At 40.8% G+C, this 25,953-nt stretch overlaps 1 protein-coding gene across 4 annotated transcripts in view; it reads left to right on the top strand.

The window, feature by feature from the left end:
* Positions 1-25,953, top strand: part of KCNC1 (potassium voltage-gated channel subfamily C member 1) — a 130,242-nt gene that overhangs the window by 69,280 nt on the left and 35,009 nt on the right. For all 4 annotated transcript variants that reach the window (XM_040608275.1, XM_040608274.1, XM_040608273.1 and 1 more), the window contains exon 2: positions 20,676-21,609. In XM_040608275.1, coding sequence (XP_040464209.1) covers positions 20,676-21,609 — 934 coding nt within the window. The remainder of the gene's footprint in view (positions 1-20,675; positions 21,610-25,953) is intronic.

Raw genomic sequence — 25,953 nt, 5'->3', positions numbered from 1 at the left:
GAAATGGTGGTGAAGACTTTATTTTAATATGCTTTCTACTTGGACAACCTCTCTTTTCAAGCAAGTTATATCCAAAATAATTATATTTAATTTCCAGCTCTTTTCCCAGTGCCACAGCACCTGGTTATTTCTAGCCTGACCTTGCTGATTTCAGGGAGAAGAAACACAGCAAGTTTTCCTCTTTCACTGGTAGCTCTGCAAAAAGCTCTCTCTGAGCAAGGTGAATAAGAATATAGATTTACCTAATAAACTTTACTGGGAAAATGAAAAGAAAACAAGCAAACAAATAGAGTTGGGTAACCAAAGACAAGCAAAACTCTATCACACTAATGAAGTAATCTGCATCTAGACATCTCCATCATTCTGGAAAGGAAAACCACATCTCAGCACACACCTGTGTGCTCAATGCACAAGATTTAGTATACTACTGAGCATATACTATTTGGAAATTATATGTTGTCAAAGAAAACACACCAGGATAGGGAATAATCTCACTCAGTTCCTTGTTCTTCCATTTATGAGTTTAAAAAAACAAGAGTAAGGAGAACAGCACAGATAAAAAAAAAAATGTCAAAACCTCAGTTCAGCTACCTGCTTTTCCTTTCAGTCCTACTCCTGTTGCTCCCAAGTAGTATTTATTTGTTGCCAAGCAGCACAGAACTAATTAGTGCAGCGTCATGTTTCCTTGTTTTCATCACTTGCTCCTTCCCACTTACACACACACGGCTCCTCAACTTAGATGTACAGGATAAAATCATAGAATAAGAGGAATGGGAAACTGGTTTTGAGAAATGAGAATTGAAAGCATAGTCTTGCACTCAACCTATAGAAACACCCCATGCCTTAAAGCACTTGCTCTTATCAGTAAAAATCACACCTTAAGCTTTGGCCACAGTACACACATTAACATCTCTGGCAAGCTGGCACGCTTGGGCTGTGCTGCTAACCTACCCTCCAAACCAGCCAGCCCAGAGCTACAGCAGGTATTCCTACAGGACATACAGTCACCGCGGTACTGGTGAAGCCCCTGCTGAGAGCAATTTAGAGAATTTAGTATTTGTGCTGCAGTGCACAGGAAAAAAGGCTGTCAGAAAAACCTAACAACAGCTTCTGTCAATTCATTTGCTGGAATGAAAGTGATGCCTTATTTTAAAACTACCCACTATAAGCCATTTAGGCACACCACCTTCTCCCCATTTTGTATTTCTTTGCTTCCTCACAATAGCAATCTTTTTCAGAGTGGTGGCAAGCAAAAAGATTTTATTTTCCAAGATACAGACTAGCTTTGCATCAGCCCCCCTTTTTAACACAGCGATACATGTCCCTGGTATTGTAAGAAGAATTTACTGCTTTCTCAGAAGGCTCCAGTCTATTTTTGTACTTGAAACAGCTGAAGGACCTATGAACAAATACTCCTCCCCTTTCACACATACATCCACAGATGAGAAAGGTATCCCAAAATGCAGAAACTAACCGCACATACAAATCAAATAAAGAGAAGGGATTTAGAGGGTCAAAATATGGCAGCCATGGCAATGTCAAGCAGAGACTAAGATCATCTAGTTACAGCACATCAAGGAAGGTGGGTTTCCAGCTCTCACAGCCATCATTCTTCACCATTAGCCAACATGCTCTAGCTATCTGCGTTGTTTTCCACCCCTAGCATTTTTTGCCAAATACTAGAAAGTTATGATAAAAGGCTTTATCTGAATTTCTGCTTACAGTACTGTGGCCTCAAGAGTCAACCCAACCGGCATTTATAACTTAGAAAACGCAACAGTTATGAGATTAATTAATTGTGGCAGGAGTGGAAGGCAACTCCAGTGCTGCCTTTCAGCAGGAGACGGGCAGTTAACCTCTCTTTTTCATAGTTGCTGACATACCACCTTCCACTGTATGGGCTTTTTTGGAAAAATACAAAGGCAGGTGTTACAAAGTAACACCTCTCTGCTTCCCCGGCTTTGACCTTACTACTTTCTATTTTAGAAAGTAATACTCATTTTTACGTTCCCAAGTAACAATGTCAGTTGGCATTTTCAAAGCCCAGAGAGGGAAGTTCAGCCACGTGGCTACCACTAAACTTAAATAAGAGCTGGGAAGAGAAACCCTCTAGTCAGTGTTGAAAATATTTAATCCTAGAGAGCAAGTCAGAAATTCCAGTCCACTTATAAGAGCATGACACTAACAAAGGCATTGCACGATACTTCCTGGATTCGTAAGCCACCGAACTGGTCTAGATATTCTTTCTGTTCAGGCAGCTCAACTATCTTGATACAGTTCCCTGTCTGGCAGGCAATGGGGAGGGCTGGGTAAGTGCAGCCTATCTGTCAGCTGCAGCAGACAAGAACATCTTGTACTTGAGCTGCTTGTTGAGTAGGTTTGAAAGGCAGACAAACTGCCAGCCTAATGAGATTTTTTAAACGGTGGTATTGAGAAGTAAAACCCTTATAACACGTTATCAATTTAAACACAATGCAAAATTATCCCCATCTATAACGACAGTAACATTTAAGCTTTAACTCAAATATCAGTGAAAGGGTTAATATCCAAATTCAAAATATTCTGATCTAAACTGAGCTTTGAAGAGATCCCAGCATTCCCCATACTTATTTTTTAGGCAATCATCACTAAAACCAAAAGATACCTCTGCAGCCTGGAATAAGTGAAAGTAAGATGACAGATTGAACCAACCCAATATATCCGTCTTTGCTAAGCAACTAAAGAGGTAGAAAAGTAGCCTGCAATGACCTGAAGGACACTTCGACCAAGGAGGGAAAAGCTGAACAAAACAAAGGGTGTGTAAATAGGAATAATAGGAGGAAAGAGCATGATGAGGTTAAAAAAAATAATTATTATTTTTTAAAATCTCACTCTGAAATTCTCCCTTAAATGAAGATAAGTTCATCCTTCTTAAAACCCTCAGTAACACTGGAAAGGCCTCCCAGTTGCAGCAGGATGTTCAAAATATTCCTTTTAGTGTCTTACTTGTGAGATTTGTAAGAATGATGTCTGATCTGATATGCCAAAAACCTAGGGTTAAATCAACACCCATTAAGTGATTTGCTCGTCTTTAATACTAATGTGAGTTGTGTACGCATGTGAAGAATTAATAGGATTTTCTGAGCAAGCAGCAAGAAGAATGACTCATGCTAATGGTCATTACACAAGAACATCGACAGGACCGTAATGTCACGTTTATAAGCACGCATATGTTGTAAAGGGAAAATAAGTCAAGCACCTTCAAAATCCAATGGCTGTGTTAAATCCCATGATATCTGTCTAAATATCTATGGTGGTTTACATGCAGCTTCTTAGCCTTGCCAGTCCTACACCATTGCTGACACCACTACTTAAAATAAACAGATCTGAGGGAACTTTCTACAACTCAGCTTTTCAGTAGCTCAGAATCTTACTTGTTTTCAGACTGTAAGCTTTAGCATAACTATTGAAACAACGTGGCTATAAATGCTAAAAATGAAAGCAGCAGGCACTGCATATTTCTGAAGAGGTAGATGTTGCTCCCCTCCAAGTGATACACCCACTGCATGTCCCTGAATGAGTCATCTGTGCAGGGGAAATACCTCTAAACGAGCAGATTAGGAACGGCAGATCATACGACTGGGCACAATGTCATGTCTATGCTCCTCCCAGACCCAAGCTCTCTATGCACATGCAGCTCTGATGACGGACTGCATGTTCCAGTACCTCCTCCTTCCAGAGTCAAGCAGCTCAGAGCCTCAGCACAATGCTCCACTTGGACAAAAAACTGTTCTCCTACAAAGGTCTGCTTTCCCTTGTGCATGTAAGCCAGCTGCAAAGTCTGCAAAATGGAGAGTACAGATGGGGGAGAGGAAAGCAGAGGCACACAGCACTGGTGCGCTCACTCAAGCTAGCAGTGCTGCCAGAGCCATGGTCAGGAGGTAGGCCAGGACCTACACTGTACATCCAGACCACAGGTGTGTAAACCTATTGCATAAATAACACTGAATTATGCAATTTTTAAGTGTTCATTAATGAGCACAGGCTACCACATAAAGGAAAACCCTGAATAAACATGACCCATTTTGACGATAGGCAAACCACGCCTTTGGGCCAAGAGGTTATGCATATTATCCCAGGAATAAAAGTTACTGAGCTATACATAGTACCAGGTCCACCACTATATTAGAAAAGACAAACCTAGGAATAAGCTTGTTTGCATAAGTCGCAGTTGATCTTATTTGGTAAGACTATAAATGTCCTAATTTGGTTTTAAAAGTAAAATCAATTGTAAATTTATTTAGACCAATTTACCTGCCTGCCTGTTGTACATCACTGGGCCTGTATTGATTGTTTGAGATGGAACTCATTCCAAATTGTATTGATTTAATTCATTAGCAAATTTTTAGCAAAACATATTGTGTGGTTTCAGGGCAGAAGTACATGAAGGTCCATTTAGAGACTGCAGCACTGGAGTGAGGGCTATGGGGAGGGGGCTAGGGTTTCTCCAATGATTCAGATTTACAACCAGAAATAATATGAATCATCTAATTCAGACAGAAGAACTGTTTTCTAAACAATAAACAAGAAAATCTAGGAGTGGCAAAATCCTAGATACATTGATAGGGGAAAAAAATCCAGCTGCTGAAATAAGAATGGGGTGAATAATTCATAAATAGTACAGTGTATTGGTCGTTTTAACAGACATTTTGATTTATGGATTTAAGTGCCTAAAATAGCTCAACAATTCATAAAGCATCCTAAAATCAACAGATCACGAGTAAAATTTGTCTGGCTTTACAGCAAGGCAGTTGAGCTGCATTTGTTACCTTGGTAACTGAAGGTACCTCAGTTGCCATGGCTACGGCTCCTTTAAAATACGGCCTTGCAACTCCTCACTCCAACTTTTGTGACTATTTTGAAAAGGAAAAAAAAAATGCTAGTACTATGTCAACACTTACATTGAGACAAAAGGTCTGTAAAAAGCTAATTTTCTCAGCCCACAAGGCCAGGTTAAGACTAGGCTAATTTTTCTGCTGCTAATCTTTAGCTCATTGATGGACTGTCACGAAGAGCTTGATCATCACGTACTCAACACAACATTCCACATCAAAAAACAGCTCTACTGCTTACTAGAAGAAACAGTACAGAAATGGACTCCTACCATGTTGCAATTTCTCTGTGAATTAAGGTTCCCCACAGCAGGGCAGCTGCCTTGATTGATTAGTGAAACATGGGAGCGGGCAAGGGGGGGAACACCAAAAAAACACCCCACCCACAGAGAGAGTCGGAAACTCTGGGTTCTTGTTTCTGAGACAAAGGAGGTGGCGACAGGGGGTGCATTCAGCTCCCACAACTCCAGACAGCACCCAAGATAGGCTTCCTATAGTCTAGAAAGGACAGCTCGATGCAGGAAACAATCTACTACACTCGCATCAAGGTTCCCCTGAATTATCCTGAGGTTAGAGGGACATTTATGTTGCTAAGTTACAAGTAATGTGTTTAAGGAAGTTGCTTGCACCTAATGCATCAAAATGAGAAAAGAACCTTTCCAGAAAATTGTGCACCTTATTCTGAAGCACAGGGCATTCAAGGAAGAGGTCACAATGGGAAGCTGTCTCTTTCTCCTCATTGAAGTTATACTGCAAGTCAAATATAAACATACTTCAAGCTCTGATTGAGAAAGAATATTTTTTTAAAAAAATCATAAACTTATTTTGGCACCTTCGAATTATCCAACTAGCTCTACTTTTAAAATAATCTTTAACTTTTCCTGCCTGGGAAGCAGTTTCTTGTGCTTTCCTACCACACTCGCACAAAGTGAATGCCCTGAGCAGACCTGTGGCAGCACACAAATCGCTTGAGAAATGGAGTGGGTAGAAATAACCCCTCTGGAGTGAACGCTAGTTTCCCACCTTGGCAGCTAACAGAGTATCTAGCTTGAACACAAGTCTCGGCCTTCTCCTCTCTTTTTTGACTTCACCACCAGCCCCCTCTCACCCTATCTCTACATTTTCTGTAGCTGACTGTATTCACCTTACTTACTACCCACAACTCTATCAATTGCTTTCTTCCAACAAGTCAGCATCATGGACCGCTCCTTATTTTTAAAGGCCTTATTTCTTAACAGACTTTTGCATGTAACCATTTGCCCAAGCTCTTCTTTAAGCAAGGCTTTGACAGCAGTTTGTCTTACATTCAGGAAAGAAAATACAACTCATCCAGATGTTCGCAGAAACTACTTTCTTGGAATCAATGTATGTCCAACGTCAGTTCATTTTACCCATTTTCTCTTAATTTTCTATGCAATTTTGTGCCTATTATATGGCAATACTTGCTAGGGAAGATTTCCAAAAGTGATTAGTGATTTCTGGTGATTCACAGTTAATGAGTAGCCAAACCAAAATCTCAAGGGCCAGATTTTCATAAGCTGGCAGTCTCATCCTGTTAAAATATCTGGTAAGAAATCTTAGGGTTAAGGACTTCAGAGTCTCATGACAAAGTATTGAAGTTAACTAGAAAGGGTAGTGAAAAAGTTCTAACCATTTCTAGAGGTATTGGTGTAGCACGGTTGCATAAAGAAAAACAAAACTCAGAGCCTACACAAATCTACAGCACTGACCCCCATCCTTTACACATCCTCACACACACCCTTCTCCCTACATTTGCTCTGTGTTGGGACTCACTACACCGCAAGGTTAAAAGGAAAAGCATGGCTGAAAGACTGAGCTGGAATTTCACCATTGGATGGCTCTGAACTCTGCAAACACAGGTTCTGGGGGACTGGATCTTGGCCAACAGACACAGCATCCTAACAACAGCTCAGCACTCAGAATCTGACAGTGCTACCCATCCCTGTGGAAGTCTGGATATAAAGACATGTTTTGAACAAAAATTAGTTTGCCCCATTTGCCAATATTGGGGGGCGTCAATCAAATCAATTAGACATCAATACCGGTAGCTGTGTAGTCAAAGTTAAAACAACATGCTTGAGAAATATAGGCTGTAACTGTGGAGCCTCACAATCACCTTGTCTATGGAACAGAAGTAGTGTCTACTAGTTTTGCCTTACAAAACAGTTGCAGAGGTTGATGCCTATATTAACATTTCATCAGCACTTTCAAGGCATAAAGAGTTCCACACTGTTAAATCCTGTGCAATATTTCAGGCTCTCTGTAGTGCAGGTAGATGCACAATATCCAAACAAAGCTACTGCAAATGTAGGATATTTCCTTTATTTTGGAAGACAGAATTCAGAAACTAAATCAGTTCTTCAACCACAGCTCACATCATACCTGTATGTACACTTGAGTAAACAAAAGAAATGCAAAACCACCACAGAGGATACAGCCAGTATACAGCAAACAATAAAGATGAGAAGACCCTATTATCCCACAAGGTATTGAGTGTACTGCAGGATGAAAGCTAAACACGGTTGCATAATACTGCTAGAAAACCTCTTAAAATACTGCAAATTCCTTTCATCTTATGAGGAAAACAGTTTTCCTTTAGGTTCAGGCTATGACTTACCTTGTGTTCCTTTACTAATCTTTCCATCTTTCAATCCTGACTGCATGAGAAGTTGTATTTGAAAGTGTTTACTTGTTGCTTACGCAATATACCTCTTAGTAGGTGTTTAAAAATCTTTTTCTCAGTAGCACTGAGCCTTTTACCACCTCAATTAAAAGGGATTAACAGAGAAAGATACTTATTGCAGCTCCCTAGCACCAGATGAGCTGGTGGCTCTCACAGTAGCTACCTGTAAAGGGCTGTTGGGAGCCCTTTTGATCTGCTGTGAGCAAGATGACAATGCTGTACAACCAGCTCTGCAGCAATACCCCTTCAAATCCACTCTTTGCAAGAACTTCACAGCTGCTAACACTGAACTGACTTATGGGAGGGGTAGTCACTGATAGCCAGGTTAGTATCACAGGTGTTATACATGACTTATCAATTTAGGTTTAAAAACGTAACTAAGACTTTTTTTTTTTTCTTTCCCCCAATTGTTCTCCTGCATATAAGCACAGAGGTGTTTTTTTCATGTGTCTAGGTACGCACTAGTATAGCTAGATTGGGTACAGTCAGCATGTAATGACTGGAAGTCCTAGACAGGCACATGATTTGCAGGGCACCCTCGAAAATAGGAAACAACTAGTGTTATCAAGCTCCACAGCAAAAGGACATTTTCCTTCTTTTTCACATATGGGAATAATAATTTCTTAAGGCAAAGATATAGAGAGTCTTCAAAGAGTTGAAGAAGACACCCTGGATACTTAAAACAGCCTAAGGTGCTCGCTATTGAGGGAAAGACAGCTTTCCCTAAATATCATATATATACTTGCCTACAAAATAGTGGAATCTCTTCATGAAGGAAACAAGTTATTTCCTATCAGACATAAGGGGGGTGGGGGTGGGGAGGGGAATAATAATAATAAAAAAAAAAATATTGGGAAAGCAAAGTGTGTGACCACCTGAACAGGAGACCGGCACAAAATGGCCACCTTAGGGCTCCAACTGTTTACTGCTGGCACATTTAAGAGTTGAGCCACAGAAACACAGGCATAAACACTCTCCTTTTTCAGAGACAGCAGAACTGATGTTGACCAAAGAGGGTGATGAAATGCCAGGCATCCCCACCACAGCCCCTTCATTTACTCGCATGGTAAATTTAAGAAGGCAGAGAAGGGATCCATATGTAGGAGACTACAGCAAATATACATCTTGTACCTGGGAACAAATGAAGCAGAACTCCACATGGGGAAATTATTAGCAATAAAAGCTGAGGCAAGAATTTGTGCTGCAGAGGGCTTGTGTTCAGTTTTTGGAATAGGAATCAGTGCATCTTACACAGCAATGCTGCACTGGAGGTCAGCCTGCACTCAGACACTAGAAGCAAACCTCCTGTCCATGACATAGTTACTCTACAGAGCAAAATACCTGGAAGCCCATGCTGCACCCCGAGTGCTGGGAGTGAGGCAGGGGATCCTCTTGGCTGGCCCTGAGTCTGTCCTCCTGGTAAAGCCTCCTGCCAGAGAATGGTGTCCCCAGCATGATGCCTCTCTGCCTGGGAGGAGCAGCCCTGGCATATCTGGAAGAGAGGAGAAGGGCTGCGGCTAGCAGACGGTAAAGCAACACAGGAAAGGAGTCAAGGGCTAGGAAGAGCCCTTCCTCTCCTTGTTTAAGAGAGGAACAGCCCTGGAAACACAGTGCTGCAGAAAGAGTCACAGGAGGGATCTGAGGCTGCAGAGATGCCATGACACTGAGGCCATTTCTGCAAGGCCTCTGGCCCCCGCAAGCAGCCTGTCTTCTTCTGGGTGGCAGCTCCCTCCTATTCAAGGGGGTCCTTCTTAATCCAAGTCCACCCTGCGGTACCTGCCCTGCAGGGCTGTGCACACGAGGGGAGAATGGGACCCTTTGCCAGTTCTGCAGGCTACAGCCAGGCATCCCCACAGCCCTCGAGACAGGTATTAGATATCTAATATATAAACATGGATTTATATTTAACATATTTCTGTGTGTAATTTAGTGTATTATAGGTTTTATATATATTATATAATAGTATGAGGTATGATGTATCGTTGTGTCTGTATTATAAAAATAGCAGAGATCATTATATGTAGTATATACTATATACCATATAGTATTGTACCAGAATACAGTTATAACCAATACGCATGCAAATATATGTGTCTGTATCTATAATTATATTTATATATTAATCTTATTCTATACATAGGTATATATAAAAAGATTGATTCTCTTTATTCACCATTGGTGACACACCTTCATATATACTTAGGATTTCATTATTGAGTGGAGATTTGCAGCTATTCTGCCACACCAGGTGAATTTTGAAATTCTTCAGCTGCTTGTGGGACTAGCACTGTGGAAGAATTCTGTATTTTGGGGTGTCACCATGAATATATGGATTACCATTCTTAGGGCGAGAGATCTTGTGTTGTGAGCAACGTAACAGTTACTGAGAACTTGCTCTTTAAAAAAGTCAGTACTCACCGAGTCCAATACCCTCAATCTTGTTGGTCTGAGCCAAGACAGACTATATAACAAAGGCTACTTTGGAAGCTGCCCCTGAAAGCTACAAACACAGTTTTACAAGTTATTTTGTCACTAATTTGGGTATCTAAAATGGCTCATAGCCAGTAAAAACCTAGTATTGGCAAAGACTGTTGTCAGTGGAGATTCTGTATGAGTGAAGATGCTCCCATCCTGTGTATTATCCTTGCACAAATTAAGCTGTGCAATAGACTCTTCCGAACTGGGGGACGAAAACATTCTTTGCTTTCTAAAATATTTTCTCATTGGCTTTAACAGTTGTTGGAGTTTCTTATTCTTTGATAACAACTGACCAAAGTGATGGGACCAGATCATTCAGATACCTGATATTTAGGTTTTGTAGAGTAAAGGCACAAAAGGTCTCACTGTTTTGTAACATATTTAGGCCAGGCTTTTCTGCTATACACTGCACAATAGTAAGGGAAGAACTCCGGCCATAATGCTTTAAAAGCACAAACTGGTACCAATGGCTTAAGCTAAATGAACACTATAGGAAGAAAAGCATCTACAACACACTGCTAGTTATAATCTGGAAAACAAAAAAGTTAGTGAAATAAACATTTTCACTGAATAATGCGAAATTAACTACAATGAAGCAGTCACTGAAATGCCTGGGCTTTAACCTCATTTTCAGCCACCTTGTTTAGAAGCCTGACTTTTCAGGGACTACGCGGTGATGACATCCATCCACATAAACTGCAGTGAAAATAGGAAATCCTGAGCTCAACATTTAGAGGCACTAAAGGGATTCCAGGGCTTCAAATTTTTCAGAGTGAAGAGTTATTTTGAGTGCCTCAGTTCTGAGGTGCTCAGCATAACTATCAGAGGGTAAACAGCTGCTCCTGGAATTTAAAGGTCTTTGGAGTATCTCTCATGGAGTGGTCAGAAACTAAGGTTCCAAAAATCCATGGTCAAATATGAGAAATGTTGGTCTGTGTCTTCAAAGAGGAGTTCTATCACAATTACTTTTGCTACAATATTGCTTTGGGAGAGAAATTGGATTAAGGACCCCACCATCACAGGCACTGCAGACCCAAACTGCTCATCCCTGGAGGCTTCCCCTTAGTCCTATGTAGGGGCTTCCAGCATCCTATTGACTGACACGCTGTACCAGCTATTGGTGAGTGCATGTGGAAGCTGTGCAAGTAGATTTCCCACCCTGTCCAAGGGCGGTTAGATAGCCAGCCTACCCACAGTTTAAACTACTAAAGACTTGACAGCTGCTTATTTTAATTGGTCTTGAAGCAGAAACATCATTTTCTGAATACAAACAGGATCTGTAACACACTCCAAGTATCTTGGCTTAAAAAACAGGGAGAAAACTCAGCCTTGTATGTTAGATGAGGGAGTTCAGTATTCACGACAAAGCCTTGCCGTGTATTTCAGGTGTTTCCTTGTGGAGTTTTGCCCTCAATACTTCCACACATCGGAGTGTTTCCTCCTGCAAAAAAATAAGCAAGCAGGGCATGCTCTTTAAAATAGAGGTAGAAACCACCAGGCACCCTCTGCCAGCTTCAGACTTGGAACAATTTCATTCCTTGGGTGCTGGTGAGCAGCTGAGGTTGGTGAGTCAAACCTCACTGAGGGTGGGCCCTGAAAGGCTACAGAAATATGCCTCCTGCTCTGTGAAAGGTTTCTAGCACCACTCTAAAAGTAGGTTTGAGAGAGGCTGTACTCCTTATAAGCATGAGCATGTGAATCAAGCCACCTTTGGGCAAGTCACAGTGCAGAAGCTGTAACAAAAAGGGGGAAAAATAGATTGGCAGGAAGTTGGAGAGGAAGGAAGTGTGATTTTCTCAGGAGATAAAATAGCATCCAGAACAAAGGTGGTTGAGGTGAGATCCTGAAAATCCTAACGCGTGACACTGCCACCAGTCATAGCTACAAAACTCTCCTTTTCAGTTCAGAACAGAAAGTGGGCAGACTCCAAAAAATGTTACCTACTGCCTAACAGAAAAAGACTGAAAAACCTAACAATAATGGGCAATTAAAGTTCCCTGGTTTTATTTGTCATGTGTTAGTTTATGTTCCAGTGTATGAGATGTTACATGACTCTCTCAGTTTCTTTAATTCTAGAGCATTTGACAGAACTGACAGCATAAAAGTGTGTGGCATCATCTGAAAATGCGATTAATAATTATATTGCATTTATGCAGCAAAAGCATGAGCATATGAAAACAGGAATCTAGGACTCATGGAACATTTGAATGTTTAGTGGTTGTTAGCTTACAAAAGAAGGAAAACATCTGCAAATTTCTAAATGCTTAGCTGTGTGTGATGGATAGGACAAAAGTGAGTAAGCTTAAGAAGTAGCAAAGATGATTTAGGTTAGGCATTAGGAAGAAAAAAATACAGATAAAATATGGTGAAGCACTGGGATAAATTTCCTGCATAATTTCTACAATATTCACCATTGAAGGTCCTTAATAACAGTCAATATAGCTGTCTTTCAGGAATAGATCAGGGACTATTTATGTCCCTGATATTTATGATATTTACATATTATATTTATTTATGTGCTTTGGGACAGGGGAATGACATTTGGAGATCCCTACCCATGCACATTTGCGCAGTCCCACAAATAGATGGAGTCTTACTTTCACACTTACCGCTCCTTCTGCAGTGTCCCATATACCTAGCTGCAGAAGTCTTGGGGCCCTTTTGGATCAGGAATATGTTATGATAAGAATTTGCCATTGAGCTGGTGCTGAGCAGTATGAAACACTTCGTACTCCCACCATACTGTCTCCATATAGTTCTCACTACCAGCCAGACTAGGGAGTAGCAAGGAAGCTTGCAAAATAAATTCACATCTCTTCTGTTACAATGTTCTTATTCAATCACAAGACTTAATTTATCTGAGATGAAACTGGAAAACTTGCCCATGACCTACAAAGAACCACTTCAACCTTTGCCTGGTGACCGGCTGGCTGCCATGTGGTCACAAATACTGTACATACCACACCTCCAGTTCTGATGCAGTCTTGCTTATCCAAGTAACTACCTTGTCAAAGCACACGGCTGCCTGCTAGGACTAACATTTGAGAGATCTGCTTCTAATTTATTTATTGCAATGTCAACACCGAATAACTTAAGCATATTTTCCACAGATGACTGCACATTTTTTTTAACACGCTGTTTCATGTCTGCGTGCCACTAAGCATTCCAAGATTTTTTTGCAAGCTGTCATATACTTTTTTGGCATTACATAATCATTTCATCCATGAGCTGCTAGTGGACTTTTTATCTGACTCTGGAGCAAGCTTTGTCTATCTGCAAGCCTACTTCTTCCATTTGCCTCTGCTAAGAAACATGAATTTCAGTAATCTTGTGAGTGAACCAGCACGTTTGCTGAGATTAGCTTCTCTATTGATTGTCTTACCATCTCACTGAGAGAAGACAGACTGCCAAGATCGTCATCTTTCCCTTCACAAAGAAGAGCCTGGTGGTAACATCTGATTGTGCCCTCATATACTCATATCACACCTACAAAAGCAGAACTGGATTTTCTCCCTTGCAAATAATTTCAGTTTCATAATCATTGCTCAAAGGATCTCAAATCATCTTACATTAGGATTCTTAATGAAATATGGCAGAGCTTGCTTTTTGACAGTCCTACCTCCTGCTCACTTCCACAGCACTACCTGGTTGCTATTATCATGTGCCTACATTTAATCATTTGATCAGTTATACAGATTCAGTACTTCTTTCTAAAATTCAGCAGAATTACTTGCACATCCGAAATGAGACATTTGTTTGAACCAGGGTCCATAGCTCTAAGAAAGCCTGGAAAATGGGTCTTGACAAATAATCAAGCAGTTATAAAGCTAAGTATTTTAAAGCAGCTTTCATTTAACCCATACTTTGGCTGAGCTGCAGCAAAAAGATTTGTCTCAATTGTTAAATGTTTTGGTGATACATGCACCAAGTTTTAAATCAAGAGTGGTTAAAGTACAGTTTTCAGATTAAAATAAAAAGTAGGCAAAGCTTTGTGATTCAAATCACAGGTAGGCAAATGTTGGCAGCTTCATGCAGGTGTAATAGTTTTCAGAAACAAACCTCAAGAAGCTGGTAGAGTACCTGAACAGATGCCTTGTGAATGGAAATTATGGGGTTTTATGCAGGTCTAGCAAAAAGCACGGGCTCTGGGTATATTTGAGTTACTGATGTTTTGTAGAAAACCAACTCATGGGTTGTCAGCACTGATCTGAAATTTGGCGCCTAGCTTGTTCCTGCAAGATATGCAGCACTTATCAGTCATAGATTTACTAAAAAATTACCAGACTTAAGACATTCTTATCACTCTCCCTGCCTGCTCCTCCACCTCCCTCCCCTTCCCTCCCCAGAACCGATCCCCAAAGAAAAAAACAACCCCAACATACTGGATCTCACTAGAGTCATAACATACTTTTCTGGAAGCCCCACAGCACTAATAGCTCCACCATTTCTCCTTTGGAGACAGAGATGTATGGTGAGAGTGCTCTCATTTCCCATTTCCCTCTTGGCAAGCCCTGGGCTCGCCTATGAGAAAAGCAGCAAATCTCATGCTGCTCAGAGGCCCTGCTCATACAGACTAAGACGACAACTGCTTAGCTCTTGTACTTCGTTGGTTCAACAGGACCAGGAGTGTTAAGGTGTAGTGATTTAAATATTTTTGTCATTAAAAGCAAAACTCACCAGAATAGATCAGTAGAAAGAGAGGATGCCACTTCTATAGAAAATTTCCTGATGTTTCAACAGATGTAGTTCAAACAAAATGCCATGTTCCTCTGCCTTTCATCTGGAGGTTCAGGGTAAGGCAGAATTTCCTGAATTTCCCTGCAAAAGGACAGGAATTAAGAATCACATTTTAAATAGTTCTGTTAGCAGTTGCAAAAGGAGAGGCTGGAAAATCCTCTCTGAGTGTGATCTGTTTCTTTTCTCCCATCTAGCTTGAGTCAGGATTGTTAAATGATTCTGAGCAGTATCAAAGGGGAAGAGCACCCGTCTGTGGCATGCAACTTTTGCTAACTCGCTCTGAACGTGTGATCTGGAATGAATTATGAATGGTGTGTCATGTAGACAGCTATTTCCTAGAAAACAAACACTGAAATTACTGAAACTTGACTTGCAAAAGCTTGCTTCCACTTTTCTGCTTGTCTATGGTCCAAGAATGGTGTTTCTCTTACCAAAGACTCAGCCAAGGTCTCCCCTTCCCAGGTCCCCACTCCAGACACACATTGGGCTGGACACTGGACAGACATAAATTGGCAGAAAGTCCCAAGCCCCATAAAGTTTACTATCTCAGAAAAAAAAAAAAAAAAGTAGACAAAAGATGGTGCAAAAGATGCAGGCACACATGCTTGAAGGCTACAAATGTATATATATCAATGGTGAAGGCTGGAAAAGAGTCTCAGTTATCTGATTGCTGTCCCTATGTTCACTGCCCATCTGCATTGAAGCCTGACAATTCCAGGAGCTGTATCAATGAATTCTAGTGAGTTACTGAGCTTATTTGTTTAAAACAAAGCCTAAAAAAGATTTCTTATCCCCAATACCAGAACTATCTCAGAAATGCAAGGTAAAATGCTGTTTTAAAAACTGATTCCCAGAAGTAAACTGCCACACCTGTGTACTTGATACTGTCTGGTCCAATCCTTAGACCTTTTTCCTGAGTGAACCTAGCCTCCTAATCCTCATGTATTAGAAGGCTTATTTGTGTTTTAAAGGCTGTTGGATGTCTGTTTTCTTTCCATGCTGAGTGGAAAGATACTGGCTTATTACTCATGAGAAGCTAGGTCTGACTCTGTTACCTTGCTCCTTTCACAGCTATGCAAAGCTGAATGTGAAACACTACTATTCTGCATTAATTGGTACTTCATATTCACACTGCACTGGCAAAAATGGCTAGGTTAGACATAGGGCAGTGAAGAAGCAGGGAGAAGCAGGCCTTTAAGATAGAGAGTTAGACAGATTTAATCAGAGACAATATAAATTAGGTTATGAAATCCTCCACTTATGGGCATGATGTCTTTTAGACTCTTTCAAAATAACCTTAATAAAATATAACTGTTATTAACAGAAATTTTGCAGGACTGTAATTTCTTCTCTTTCTAGAATGAAGACTTTTTAATGTAACTTATTTAATCAAAATATCCCCTTTTAAAATTGCCTCTCTGTCTTCTCTTACATCCTCTGCAGTTTTGGACAATCCGAGATTATTCTTTGTTGGTATTAAAGCCAGAAAAAAGCAATGGCAGCAGCATCTCTAGTGAAATAGGAATCACTCACATGTGTCAAAGCAGATAAAAGAGTTTTGATCACTTCAAACACTTCACCTAAGTATTTTAGCTGCCATTATGTAACTCAATAGCATGTGACATCATTTTGTAAAATCCTCACTCCTTTCCCCCAGCCCATTCAGATCCTAGGAAGAAGATAAATCGTGTTGTAAAATGTAAGATAAAGAACCACTAAATAATACAAGAGCAATCCATTGGTTTGATTAGTGTTCAGGCCGTTATTAGTGAAATAAAAAGAGACAGCCTTATTTTCAAAGATGGTAGAACACATATGAGTCCTATGGTCTTCACTAGATTTTACCAGCATTCCTTATCTCTAGACTTGACAAGTCATCATGTTAGGCATGACAGCTGACGGTGGGCCAGAAAGCTCTTTTTGCAACCCCTTTGGCATGAATGCTGGTCTCCTTAGAAAAATGTACTCACTGAATTTGGTGCTTCTGCATTTTGCTTATACCTTGCTAGATCTTCTATCAGATAATTAACAAAGAAAAATATTCAGAAGAAAAAAATAGGTGGTGGCAATATAAATTTGGGATCACAAATATAAATTTATGCCAATGATATGTTATGCATTCATTTGTAGCAAGCTGCTAAATTTCTGCATTTCAAGCAGCTGCAGGTGATAAATCTATCAGAGATGGGTGCCGGTGAACAAATTGTAAGGCCTGATTTTCAGGCATTTCAGCACTTGGAGCAGCCAAAGGACTGGGGAGCTGTAATGGGACCTTTATTAAAAGGCTGCTCTGCGTTGTCCTCTCCTTTCAGTCTGTGCAGACTTTCTTCTAAAATAAAAACCAAGAGCCTTTCAATATTGAAGCATGGAATGACTAAGGAGCATTTTTGCTTCCCAAATATAAAATATCTTTTAGGATTAGACAGTAATTCAAGAGAGAAAAAAAATCCATTAAATTGGACAAGAAATTCTGGGATTCTTCCTGTCAATACCACTGCTCAGACATGGTTTTATGAAATCTTGAAAGCAGACCCACACTTCCAAAGCTGCAAAGCATCCAAGAACACACCCATCACTGGGAAAGGGCTCTGGATGTTGTTAAATACAGACAGAAGGCAGCAAACACTTCACGTTCATTTAGCAGGTGCTTCCTGCTCTGCTGAACGGGGGACTGAAAGTTCTCAATTCCCCTCTGAAGCCAGTGTGCACACACAAGGGCTAACAGCAAGAGAGATCATAGGTGTGATGTTCCCCACTGATAACACTGCTAGCATGTACCACTGCAGAGAACTTAAATGCCCTGTCAGAATCAGTTATTTCTTCCCTTTAATAGAGCAAAACATCACTTTTTGAGATATTTGCTATGCAAGGTCAGCCTGAAGGTTGTTGTAAGCAGAAAAATCTCACTCAGAAAATATATTCATATAGACAAAGAGAACTGCATTTTGAGTCAGCATGAAGAAGGGGGCCTTCTTCACAGACCCCTTAAAATGCAAAATGGTTTTATTCCCCTCTGTGCTTCTTATCTGTGAGTGCTACCTGACTTAATAAAGTGTCAGCATTTCCTCCTGCAGCCTGAATTCTCAGAGCTCCATGACTCTATGGTAAAAACCTGATCCAGGCTGAAATAGAGCAGACATGCTGAGGCTGCTAGGAACACTTGCCTTAATTTTGGTGCAAGATGCTTTCTCTTTCTTGTTTTAACCACTACTTAATCAAGCTCTGAGTGTTAACAACATCATACAAAAACGGACTGACCACTTAAAAGACTCTTCCGCTGATTTTTCAGGGAGATTTGATATACTGAAGTCAGTAACATTAAAATGAAAGTATATAGAACCTGTACAAGTTTATCTAGGATCACCAAGCACATGACAAACACCAGCTGGTATTTTTTTAACCTATTTTACAGATGGAGAAACTGTGCATGAAGAAACTTCTCTGCTTAACAGGAGAAACTGAGAAAAAGATACCCACCGGCCTGCTTCTCAATTTCCCTAACCTCCAGATTGTTTATATTCCAGACAACTATTTATGTTAGACACTGATTTTAGCACATATCAGCACGTATATTAGATCATCACATAACAATGCTGTCAGCCTCAACCATTTAGAGGAAGGTACCAGGTTTTTTTTAAACCTGTGACAAGGCCTACGGTCTGATTTTGGCAAAAAAAAAAAGAATTTGAAAAGCAGAGGAGCCTGTTTGCTTCTGTATCCTTCCAAGCTTATTTGCTCTTACTGGCTAAAGACTGACGCAGGCTGCCCAGAGCAGCTGTGGGAGCTCCAGCCTTGGAGATAAGTCAGACCTGGAGCAGATAAGACCATAAGCAACCCGGTTCAACTTTGAAGTTGTACCAAATGACCTCCAGAGGGCCCTTCCGACCTAAACGATTCTCTGGTTTTATTCTCAGCCAGTTTCTCTGTATTCTATTCAACTATTCACTTCAAACTCTGGCAAATCCTTGCTTTTGACTTTGTTTGCTAATATGGAAAGTCAAGCGTAATTCTGCACTAGGTCTACCCGGGAAAGCAGACAGGAGAAACTTCTTGATTGCAGGAGAGCTTTGGTAGCTTGAAGCATAGGATATTTTTGACTGGTCTACTCCTTTGGCAGCAGTTTTGGTTAGATTATTGCACTGCATTTACTGGCAAAAGGCAATTAGAAGAAACTAGCTCTTTTTAACCCCTATTTTGGCTACACTGCTGAAAAAGGGACATTATGAATAACAGGACACTACAGGAATATTTAGTATTTTAATTGCCACCATTGCTCACACTTGAAGTGAAATAATACCTTATGTGACACCTCTTGTCAAGGTGACACACAAGACAAACAGGAAGATAAACAGATGTAGGGAGTGAAATGGAACGAGGTATTATCATTATGTACCACTCCACCACACAAAGAGACTTCTTAGATATATGCAAACTATTTAATTGATTAAAGAAGGACTGAGCAGAGGAACTGTGGTTACAAGAGTTGTGAATTTTGGTCTGACTGACCCCTCAGTTATTCTGGACTACAATAAAGAGATCTCTTTTAGGCTGAGGAAAGCCTAAGAAAAGCTGAGAGTCAGGGTTGTTCAGCCTGGAGAAGAGAAGGCTCTGGGGAGACCTTACTGTGGCCTTGCAATACTTAAAGGGGGCTTATAAGAAAGATGGGGACAGACTTGTTAGCAGGGCCTGCTGCAACAGGAAAAGGGGTAATGGTTTTAAACTATAAGAGGGCAGATTCAGACTAGATATAAGAAAGAATTTTTTTACAGTGAGCGTGGTGAAACACTGGTATAGGTTGCCCAGAGGGGTGGTAGACGCCCCATCCCTGGAAATGTTCAAGCTCAGATTGGATGGGGCTCAGCAACCTGATGTAGTTGAAGATGTCTTTGCCTATGGCCTTTAAAGGTCCCTTCCTCCCAAACTATTCTACGATTCTATGAAAAGCACAAACCAAAGCAGAAGAGGCAAATACTCCCAAGAGAAACATTCATTGACTTTGGGGGCTGCTACTACCTTCACTGTAACTTGATTAACCAAATTGTAATGCCACAGACTTAAAAAAGATTCATATAGTTCTGGTACACGACTTACATTGTGATTAGAATCTCTTCAAGAAAACCTTGTCTGGAAAAATCCAATCGATCTGCCTCCTTTTGGATCAGCTGAGAGGCTTACTTGAAACCTCCTTCTTCCCTTCCCTGTCCCCATGTTCCCCTGCTGCCAAAATTCCTAGAGAAGGGAACTGAGAACAGAGATGTTTCCTCTAGGAGAGCTCGGTTTGATATGTGACTGTTCCTCAACCTGTGCCTGGGATTTGGCTAGAAAGTCTGACAATGCCAAGCAGGACTCTGCTCCTTGGTGTACAGCCCACCCAAGACTGCCACTGGTATTTACTAGCACCTTACTGAGATCTGAAACACAACTGTCACTAAGCTGGGAGCAGGAAGCAGCCACCATATCACTGCCACAATGCTGCGAAAAGACTCTTGCATGACAATTGTCCTAGAAGGTGTGCTCTGTCTTTTAAGACCAGGAAGTAAAAAGAGACCAAGTTCAGGAAAGCAGAATTTCAGTATGTCCTTAAACCTTAAATCCCACAGAAAGCTCTGAGATTTAAATGCTTTATATTTTAAATGTAAATTAAATTTACACTCGCACTAAAGTGCTGTATGGAATGGACAGTTAGCAGGTACTTATATATTGCTCTCCAAGTTTGAACATTAGGATGTCTTTGCAGGTGAGACTTGGCATCTTAAGCCCACAGGAAGAATATGTGGCATTATCTTTAGTTTTAATAAGCTCTTGTCTCTCCCTGGTGTTTCAGAATCAAAGCCCCTGTACTTAACCTACTGTTTAACATTTCTCTCATTTCTTTCTTTCCACAGTATGTGGCATTTGCCTCCCTCTTCTTCATTCTGGTCTCCATCACCACATTCTGCCTCGAGACCCATGAGAGATTTAACCCCATTGTGAACAAGACAGAAACTGAATTCATCGGGAATGACACCCAGGTGCGGCACTACAGGGAAGCAGAGACTGAAGCCTTTCTCACCTACATCGAAGGTGTCTGTGTGGTCTGGTTTACATTTGAGTTCTTGATGAGAGTCACTTTCTGCCCAAACAAGGTGGAATTTATCAAAAACTCTTTGAACATCATTGACTTTGTGGCCATACTGCCTTTCTATCTAGAGGTTGGACTCAGTGGCCTGTCTTCCAAAGCTGCTAAGGATGTCCTGGGCTTCCTCCGCGTAGTCCGTTTCGTGCGAATCCTGCGAATTTTCAAGCTGACCCGCCACTTCGTTGGGTTGCGGGTCTTGGGACACACCCTCCGTGCCAGCACAAACGAATTCTTGCTGCTCATCATATTTTTGGCATTGGGCGTCTTAATCTTTGCCACGATGATCTATTATGCCGAGAGAATAGGTGCTAAACCAAATGACCCTAGTGCCAGTGAACACACACACTTTAAAAATATCCCCATCGGCTTTTGGTGGGCTGTTGTCACCATGACGACCCTGGGCTACGGAGACATGTATCCTCAGACTTGGTCAGGCATGCTGGTGGGGGCCCTCTGTGCTCTCGCTGGTGTGCTGACCATTGCCATGCCTGTCCCTGTCATTGTGAACAATTTCGGAATGTATTACTCCTTAGCTATGGCTAAGCAGAAGCTACCAAAGAAAAAAAAGAAGCATATCCCGAGGCCACCCCAGCTGGGATCCCCCAATTATTGTAAATCTGTCGTAAACTCTCCACACCACAGTACTCAGAGCGACACTTGCCCACTGGCCCAAGAAGAAATTTTAGAAATTAACAGAGCAGGTAGGAAACCTCTTAGAGGAATGTCCATCTGACCGTTAACCTCCATCCCGCGTAGTGATTTAAGATTCAGCCAGACTGCTTTCTTAGAGCAATGGGTAGCACATTTATCCATTCTAGTCCCACCATCACACAGTGAATAATATGTGTGAAGTCTAGGTTGCAGGGACAAATGGTACAGTGGAGGCTGATCAGCAAAACTAAGGATGAGAGCACGCTCTAGGAGCCCAAACTTTGGTCCTGGTTAAGGGCATACAAGTCTCAAGATATTTTGAAAAGCTGTTACATCTAGTGGAAGAATTTTGAGAGTTCTACAGCTATGTTGCTGGACTGTGTAATGCATCTCAGAGGCTCCTGAGAGCTGAATGCTTCGTAGAGCAGAGTAGGAGCCAAGTACTCAGCAATTACAGAGTTTTCTGACAAAACAGGGCTGGAATTTGAAACAGCCAGATGCTTTCTCGTTTGTTCCCATTTGGGACCTTTCAGCTGTTTTAAATGGCAGATATTGTACATCTCATTACAGAAACTAGGTGCCTAGTAAGGTGAAGGGACAACTATACCATCATGCATATTCATGAGACAATCCCGTCTCTTTCTGATGATTAACTGCAAAGTAGAACAACAGCTCAAATTCTTGACACTAATGCAAAATGACTCACTCTGAGACAAGACTAGATGTAAGGATGTTTATTCCATGGCATGCAAATCAATCTATTCTATAATATTCCACTAGAATTTAGCATTTAGAACTATCAAGAGTTTTGAACCACATTTTCTAAAACATGCTCCTTTTGCAAGTATGGGTTGGTGAGTTACAGCTCTTTCAACCTTCTAGCAGCAAAGGCCAAGTGGAAAAGGTCTGACTGGTCATTACGGGCCAGTCTGGCCTAAACAGTGATCGCCTCATAATATGGTATTCTTATTTTTATTTATACTGATTCATGTTAGCAATAGGTGAAACCAGAGCAAAATTAATCATACTAATTCTACTGGGAGGGGGGACAGAAATGGAAAAAATACTAGTCACCATGGAATATATTATAATATCCCATGGCTAGTGGTTAATTATGGGAATATCTCAGTTTTATGAGAATCCTCCTATAGCACATGAAGTTACGGGGCTCCAATTCGATTATTTAAACCCCATAATCTACCTCTACCCATGGAATATCACTATTTATTCTATGGAGTAATTTCAAAGTAGATAACCATGTTGAAAACAAAGACAACTGCATTTCTGGCAGATGTTACAGCCAAGTTGCATAGTGGACATTCTTCAGCCTATTCAGAATATCCCCCTGTGTTGTATTAGATAGAACAGATTGCCAGTCAAGTGATTTTAACTGACATCTAGTCAAAAAGAGATATTTTGAAAGAGCTAGCATATAGCTATGATGGTCTTGTGTTGTCATTTTCTTACTTTGAAGAGAATTCTAATTTGTTACTCATTGTGAGTGAGGTATTCTCTCGTCATCTCATAGCCATGCATGTTGATGTCATTGTGAGAGGCACAAAGAAAGTGAGACTTTCCTTTGTGTGTGATTTCACCAATGCCAATGCTAATTTTGGAGGGGAGGAGCTGGTGGGAACCTTTCTCTTTTCTATTCTCTTCTTTTCTTATTTCTTTTCCCTTTTGTGCAACTATGTAAAATCCATTGAGAAGGTAAATAGCTTTTTTTTTGGTTAAAGGCTATTCCATTGCAACAGGCCAATCACAATTCACGTGACTGATAGACTGTCTCTTTCCTATTGTATCTTTGGCGCATAAGCGTATGGTTTTATCATCCATTCCCCTCAGGTTGCAAATGCTTATCACAACTCATGTCCAAGCAGCAAACTTTCTCATAAGTCGATGTCTTTTTGGCATCACGTATCAAGAAGGAAAGAGGGCACAAACAATACAGTGTGTCTCCTACTGTAAGCAATATGCCAACTACCCAATTGTAATGTGCAAGAGATGCCAGACGCTCGAGTACTTTTGCAGTCAGTTACAGAGTGACTTTCTTCTCAGAAATCCCTTGCTTTATAAAGTTCCTCCCATTACCTACCCTGGTCCTCTCTGGAAACTAGAGGACTAAGAACTCTACGAGTTCAGTGCAATTCCACACTGGTATCCTGAGAATACGTGTAATTTTGGTTCAATGTGGAACTGTTTTGCCACCATCAGTGCTCTAAAATCAGCTGTTACCACAATATCCGTGAAGTATTGATAGTAACAGCAACTTATCTATTTCTGCAATAATTAAGAGAGACTATTTTTATACATATACAAACATATATATTTTAAGAAGTAACAAAGCACAGAAGTATACTTCAGTGAACAAAATGGACTTGGTAGCACTGTTGCTGGAGTTGTGTTTCAGATTATTATGCACCACTAGCAGCAAAAAATACTGCCTGCATCTCTTAGCTTCCTAACAGGGAAAGATCTGTACGTGTGCTAGAGAAAATTAAGAAATAATAAGCAAGATCAGAACTGAACTGTTAAAACAAGATTTGCACTGCCTTGGATGTTGAGGTTCACTTATGTAATATGAAGCATTCATAGGCACTGACTTGTTCCTGAAACTATAACCTGCACATTATATGAAAGCAGAGACCTGCAAACAGCAAATGTTTCCCATACTGTAAAATAGCTGGATTGGTTAACAGCACCTAACTGTAAACAACCAGTTAACACTGTACTAGGAACACAGACTGGGTGCCTAACGTTTCTAAAATAATGCCTGAGTTGTCCAAGATATTTCTGTAATTTTTAACTGTAAAGCTTCGATGTGGCAGTGTCTAGCTGATATAAGGTCATGCGATGTACACTATTCCAAAAAAAGCCTGTTGAGCTGCTCAGGTGTAAAGCACATCACATGAAGTTATTCATTCCATATATTACGTGTGGTGGAATGATTAAACACTTCACAAAATCATGATGAGCATGAAATAGTTCCACATATGACCCTCTCTCCCTAGCCCTCTGATGCACCAAGTCAGCAGTTCACAGCTGTTCTTGGCCCATCCACACAGGGCCAAGGGGACTCTGCGGAGGGCTCTGCACAGCCACGGCTCAGTGCCTCCTCTCGGGCTAAGGAACACCTCCCTGGCACTGCCACGCAAACAGCAGACTTAGCCTACAGGCTGCACAGCTGCTGCCAATGATGCTATGGTCATTTGCAGGCAAAGCAAAGATGGTTTGCATTTAAATTCTGTTAGGTTTGAATTACATTGTTAGATTGTCCCCAATACTCTCAGCAGCTCAGTCCTGGGCTAATCTACACGTGGCAGGAGGGTATCTTTAAATAACAGCACTTGATTTTAATTTGATATAAAGAATGTCAGACTTGGATTCTACCATGCCTCCTCTTCCTGCAGCAACCCCTTCTGCTCTCCATCCCATCCAATCCCATCTATGGGTGGCTGGGAAGCCAGCAGAAGGGGAGGAAAGGCACTTCTGAGTAGAGGATGGCAGAGCTACTGCTACAGGCAGGCCTTTACCAGCAGTATCAAGAAAGCAGAGATTTCCTCTATGCGAAAAGTCTTCTTCAAAGCAGTTTCTGATGCCTGTAAATTCTCAAGATACTGCTTATATAGTGCCTGGAGGAACTGGGTCTGATACAAAGCAGCAGATCTCACCTGACCAGTTGGACTAAAACTCCTTGATTCAGGGATATCTCAGACTACAGAAGACACGGTGTCCCCACTTAAAACACACAAACGAAGTTCTAGCATCCCCACGTCAAACTATTAACTTTGTTATGTTGCAGTGTTGTTTACAGGCCCCATTCAAGATCAGGGCTTCATTTTACCATTGAATATGTGACAACTGCTATATTACAATCAAATACCTGATAGACTAAGTAGACAGCAAAGCGAAAATGGAAGTAATCTCCAGTATTTTCATTTGACACAGGGCTTAGTTTAATTAAACATGATCATTTGAAAGGCCTGTGGAAAAGCCACTAGTTGAACATTACTAAACAAGCATCAGCCAACCATAGTTTGCTGTGCTGCAGTGTCTTTTATTTAAAGGCTTCTGAGTATTCCAAACAGTCAGTATCATAACAAAAGCAAAATAGCAAAAAAGCAAAGCAAAATTTGTTTCAAACAGAAGCAAAACAGAAAAAAACAGTTTCAACCAATTAAACATAGCTGATTTTTGTCCAAAACCACACACTCTCCTACAAGTATAAGTAATTTATCTCAGTACATGTAGTGAAAAATACTTTAAGGTACGAGGTTGTAAGAAAACCTCAAAACATGCAAAATAAAGCACTTAGTTTGATTTTGAAAGCGTTACTCAGCTCTTCAGACCCTCTCTTGTGCGAGCTGTTTGCTTACCTGAAGGATAGGTTGACT

This window comes from Falco naumanni, chromosome 10, assembly GCF_017639655.2.
Source record: "Falco naumanni isolate bFalNau1 chromosome 10, bFalNau1.pat, whole genome shotgun sequence".
Taxonomy (NCBI): domain Eukaryota; kingdom Metazoa; phylum Chordata; class Aves; order Falconiformes; family Falconidae; genus Falco; species Falco naumanni.
Note: the sequence above shows the minus strand (reverse complement) of the source record. Positions and strands in the feature narration are given on the sequence as shown.